The 5687-nt window shown below is 36.6% G+C and overlaps 1 protein-coding gene across 1 annotated transcript; it reads left to right on the plus strand.

Moving 5' to 3' along the window:
• The first annotated feature begins 428 nt into the window (after positions 1 to 428).
• LOC150031221 (EIN3-binding F-box protein 1-like) lies at positions 429 to 4362 on the plus strand. Its single transcript, XM_090309160.1, has 2 exons — positions 429 to 961; positions 1641 to 4362. Exons 1-2 carry the CDS (start codon positions 937 to 939, stop codon positions 3599 to 3601), a joined length of 1986 nt encoding a protein of 661 aa, XP_090165286.1. The 5' UTR covers positions 429 to 936; the 3' UTR covers positions 3602 to 4362.
• The last annotated feature ends 1325 nt before the right edge of the window (positions 4363 to 5687 follow it).

The following is a 5687-nucleotide window of genomic DNA, read 5'->3' on the forward strand; positions in this document are numbered from 1 at the left end:
TTCACTATTGAAGTTTGCACTTGCACATTTATCGAGAAATTTCATCTTATTTTCTCTCTCTCTAATGTTTCCCAACTCCAGACTAAACAATTCTACACTTTGAACATAGACTTCCTAACTCCAGACTTTAGAACTCAATTCAGCGCTTCAAACAACCCCATAAGTTGTAAGATGGAAGAAACACAAAGTTAAAAATTTGAGACACTTTTTAAAATTTAGAAACCAACTAAACTTAATATTTAACACCTTTTCACTCTATATACATATTTATATATGTGTGTATGTATATATGTACATGTATAGTATTTAGCATTTCCAAATTACCATCTACATCTATATTCTATCTACAACAGTCAACAGCTCATCATTCAACTTTTTGCTTGGGATTCATGCACTATTGAACCAAAAAAATATTATAAAAAGGGAGAAAATAAAATGGGGGAGAGAGAAAATAAAAGGAAAAAAGGGGGAAGTTCCGGTAGTCGGTAATGGGAAAATTGGTTGGGCAGTGGCAAAGGGGCAAAGAGCAAGAGGGGGGTCTGCTTGGAATTTGTGGTTTTTTGGAGAGATACATTGCACATTCACAATCCCACCTCAAATTCATATTCATTATATGAATTTTTTTCTCACCCACTATCACTGAGATTGACATCTTCCACCTCCCCTTTTCTTCTTCTTCTTCTTCCTTTTTTTCCCCATTAATCAATTCTATTAATCCAAATATATATACTCTTTTCATTCCATTTCTTCTTCCCACTTCACAAATTCCCCTTCTTTCTTCCTTTTTTCCCCCTTTCTCTATTGGGGTTTTCAGCAAATGCTCCTCCTCTTCTTTCTCATACTTCTCATTTGCTTTGTGATTTCTGAGTTCGAGGTTTTCTTTGTGGGAAGTTCTTCTTTTCTATTCTTCTTCAGTGTTGCTCTGTTGCTGTCCCCATGCCTGCCCTCGTCAACTACGGTGGTGAGTTCTTTGATCTTTTCTATTTTGATCTTCGTTGATCTGGGTAGGATTTGAATCGGTTTAGCTTGATGGATTTTGAGGGTTTTTTTTTTGTTTATGAATCTGTTTCTGAGGTTTTGTGATCTGGGTTTGTTTGAGGATGCTTGATTTTGATGGAGAAATATGGAATTGTAGAAATCTTAAGCTAATTTGTTCTTTCGTGAGTGTAACTTGAAGATATCTAGTTTATGTATCATGTTGAATGTCGCTGAATTTGTTAGTTAGGTATGTAATGGATCTGTCTTAGAAGTAGCTTCTTTAGAGTGTTCTGAGGATGGAATTTAGTTAGTGATGAACTGAATAGGTGGAACTTTTTGGAGAGGAGGTGTGTGCAATTTGGATGAAGTTTTGTGATCTGGGTTTGATTGGATGTTTGATTTTGATGGAGAAATATGGTACTGTAGAAATCTTAAGCTAGTTTGTTCTTTCGTGAGTGTAATTTGAAGATATCTACTTTCTGCATCATGTTAAATGTCTCTGGATTTGTTAGTTAGGTTTGTAAGTGGATCTGTTTTAGACGTAGTTTCTTTGAGAGTGTTCCAAGGATGGAATTTATTTAGTGATGAACTTTTTGGAGAGAAGAGGCTTGCAATTTGGATGAGGTAGTTTTGGCTGATTTTTGTTGTTATTGGGTTTTCAGGTGATGACGAATATTACCCTGCGGGTTCCTTTTACTCAAACCCCATGGATTTGGATGCCTTGCTACCAACTAGCTCTCATGTTGATCTGTATTTTCGTCCTAGTAAGAGAGCTCGAATCGGTGCACCGGTTGTGTTTGGAGGAAGAGAATTTGAGCAGGAGTGTAAACCGTCCATTGAAGCTCTTCCTGATGAATGTCTCTTTGAGATCTTCAGGCATCTCCACAGTGCTAGAGAGAGGAGCTCCTGCGCTGGCGTTTCGAAACGGTGGCTTATGCTTTTGAGTACTATTCGTAAGGCTGAAATTTGCAAGAGCAGAAGTGCATCGATCTGTCAGATGGTTGAGTGTTCAAATGTTGAGCAGCAGAAGTCTGAATGTAGTGAGATTTCAGTAGTGAACTGTGATAAAGATCAAGAGGATGAAAGTAATGGTTTTCTTACAAGATGTTTAGAAGGCAAGAAAGCTACTGATGTAAGACTTGCTGCTATTGCAGTAGGAACTAGTGGACGTGGGGGTTTGGGAAAGCTTTCAATTCGAGGAAGTAACTCTACTCGTGGAGTTACCAACCTCGGTCTTTCGGCTATTGCCCACGGTTGCCCTTCTCTTAGGATGCTTTCTTTGTGGAATGTACCATCAGTTGGGGATGAAGGATTGTTTGAAATAGCTAGAGAATGTCATTTGCTAGAGAAGCTTGACCTCTGTCACTGCCCTTCAATCTCAGACAAAGGTTTGATCGCAATCGCGGAGCGATGCACTAACTTGACCTTTTTAAATATTGAATCATGTCCAAAGATTGGAAATGAGGGGTTGCAAGCAATCGGAAAGTTATGTTCTAAACTACAGGCCATCTCTATCAGAGATTGCCCTCGTGTTGGGGATCAAGGTGTTTCAAGTCTATTCGCGTCGTCTTCCTGTGCTATAATGAAAGTAAAGTTCCAAGCATTGAACATAACCGATTTCTCTCTTGCTGTGATTGGACATTATGGCCAGGCCATTACACACCTAACCCTCAGTGGTCTTCAGAATGTTAGTGAGAAGGGATTTTGGGTCATGGGTAGTGCTCAGGGCTTGAAGAAATTGACGTTGTTGACGATTGCTTCTTGCCGAGGGATGACCGATGTGAGTCTCGAAGCGATTGGAAAGGGAATTGCAAACCTGAAGCAGATGTGCATTCAGAAATGTTGTTTTGTTTCAGACAATGGACTGATAGCTTTTGCCAAAGCTGCAGGATCACTCGAGATGTTGCAATTAGAAGAGTGCAACAGAATCACCTTATTGGGCATTGGCGGTGCCCTTTCAAGCCATATTCGAAATTTGAAGTCTCTTACTCTGGTGAAGTGCTTGGGGATCAAGGATATTGCTAAAGAAGTAACATTGCCCTCTCCTTGCACCTCCCTTAGATCCTTATCTATCCAAAACTGCCCTGGCTTTGGTAGTGCCAGTCTTTCAATGGTTGGGAAGTTGTTTCCTCAACTTCAACATGTTGAATTGATTGGCCTTTACGGTATTACAGATGCCTCAATGTTTCCACTTCTCGAGACCTGTGAAGGGCTTGTGAAGGTGAACCTTAGTGGCTGCATAAATTTGACCGACGAAACCGTCTCAACCTTGGTTAGGCTGCACGGAGCAACGATCGAAGTTCTGAATCTTGACGGTTGCAGAAAGATCACTGATGCAAGTTTGGTAGCTATTGCAGATGCGTGCTTGTTACTAAATGAACTAGATGCTTCAAAGTGTGCTATCACTGACGCTGGGCTTGCAGTTCTTTCATCTTCAGAGCAGATAAATTTGCAAGTTCTTTCCCTGTCGGGTTGTTCCGAAGTATCAAACAAGAGCTTGCCTTTCCTGGAAAGATTGGGAAAGTCACTCGTCGGCTTGAATCTCAAAAACTGCCACTCAATCAGCAGTGGCACAGTTGGGATGATCGTCGAGAACTTGTGGAGATGTGACATTCTCGTCTAACCATGGATAGTCAGCTCAGCAATGTAGTTATAAAGATACGAGTAGATATCGTTCCAAGTTACAGTATAGGTACATCAAGTTTATATGGTCTTTTTCACACAGATAGCAACATTCAGCAAACTTGTTTCCATAAACAGCGGGCTTCCCGACTGTGTATTCTTTCCGTGGCTCGGTTGTTTTAAGGAGCTATGGCCAATTACCTTCATTTTTTGCAAGCTTTCTTTCAGCTTGTTTGACTGTTTTGAGTCTCCATTGATGGGAGGCTTCCTCTTTGATGGCCATGGCTCCCTAAGAAATACAATTACCAAGTCTCAGTTAAGATTTACATGTCTTTGTACTCCCACTGATCTACCTTCTGGTTTTGTCAAGCTGAATGTTCTATAATTAGCTGTTTTAGCTTACAGATTCATTACTTAAATGCATCTGCCAATAAGCTTTCTATATACTGAGTCATATAACTCTGTTGTGTTGTGTAAAAGTCTTGTTTGGTTTTGATCATTTGGTCAAATGTCCTCGTTCCCATTCAGTTGCAGTCTTTCGTGTTCGTTTGCATATGTTGTGTTTGCTTCGAGTCGATGTTCAGTGTGGATATCTGTTGATCGTGAGTTTCGGCAATGGTATTCTGTTTATTCAGTCTGCCATATCAGCCTATAGGTTGTTTTTTTCCAAAGCCACGGTATAGTCGTGTTTATGGTTTAATATTTGTACCCTGTAACTTATGTGTTCTAAATAATGAGAAGAGTTCTTCTCTGTTTCATAAACTTCTCCTCTAGTATGGAAATTTGCAGCGGTTTTCTCTATTCTAATTGTTGGTATGGAAATTTAGTTCCGTATGAAAGGGTAAAATTGACCATTCACTAGAAAAGGTAAGATACTCTTCTTTAATAAAGCCCAAAGTCTCCTAAAATTATTTCATTTTCTTGATGATTAGTCAAAAATTAGTCACATGAATCATCAAAACAGAAGGCAAAGATTGACTGCTAATAATGAAAATACTTTATCTTTATGGGCCACTTTGGGACAAGAAAAGAAGTGGTCTAATAATTAAGGATTTGGGAAATCTTTATGAAAGGCTTAAAAAAGCCCACATTCAAGGAACTATAAGCCTATTTTGGTAATTGACGAGGCTAAAATTCAAATAAGTTGAATTCGTGTCGGATAAATTTATAACATAAATCGGATCATTTTAATTTGACAAATCTTCCACTCGAGCATTTGATAGATATTAAATTTGCATTGACATGGTGATATTTTTATCATGGAAAAAATATCCTTTTGGTTCTTAAGTTTTGGGTATAATTTTTATTTAGTCTCTAAGTTTTAAAATGTTCACATTTAGTTCTTAAATTTTAAATTTGGTTTCAATTTAGTTCTTAAGTTTTAAAATGTTACAATTTTACCTTTGACATTTGAGTTCTGCTTCAATTTGGTCCCTACGTTTCAAGATTTATACTTTTAACTCGATTATTCACTAAATACTCATTTTCTATCTTAGTATTAATTTATGTTAATAAATTAAAAATTATTAAAATAATTATAATTAATTAAGTTTCACTATTTTTTATCTTTTAAAATTAAATGCAAAATTTCAAATCATAATTATTTTTAATTAATTAATAGAAATTGACGTCAATAAATGAAAGTCAGTATTATATAAAAAATTGAGATTAAAAATGTAAAATTTTGGAACCTAGGGACCAAATTGAAACGAAACTCAAATCTCAAGGGTAAAATGATAATATTTTGAAATTTATGGACTAAGTTAAAAGCAAACTCAAAACTTAAGGACTAAATGTGTAACAAAGAAAACTTAGGGACCAAATGGAAACTACATAGAGACCAAAAAGTATTTTACCCTTTTATTAACGTTTTCACATTGGGAGTTCAGCATCAACATTTGGAAATGATTTAAAAATAATAACAATTTTAATTTATTTAAAAAAGCAGTTACAATTGTAAATATAGTAATCAGACCTAAAGTATTTGCAGAAATAGAGTATAGATTATGCTATATTTTCAATTCTTTAAAAATGTTGCTATATACTTAATTATTATCCCTAAAAGTGCTATGAAATTATCCGACTTG

This window comes from Benincasa hispida, unplaced genomic scaffold (genome assembly GCF_027475165.1).
Source record: "Benincasa hispida cultivar pf3 unplaced genomic scaffold, pf3_genome.v1.1 HicScf1390, whole genome shotgun sequence".
NCBI lineage: Eukaryota > Viridiplantae > Streptophyta > Magnoliopsida > Cucurbitales > Cucurbitaceae > Benincasa > Benincasa hispida.

Bases quoted from the DNA above. Each gene is read 5' to 3' on its own strand.
- LOC150031221 (XM_090309160.1), top strand. From the start codon at position 937: ATGCCTGCCCTCGTCAACTACGGTG. The intron at 962-1,640 runs GTGAGTTCTTTG...TTGGGTTTTCAG, and splicing joins TGCCCTCGTCAACTACGGTG to GTGATGACGAATATTACCCT.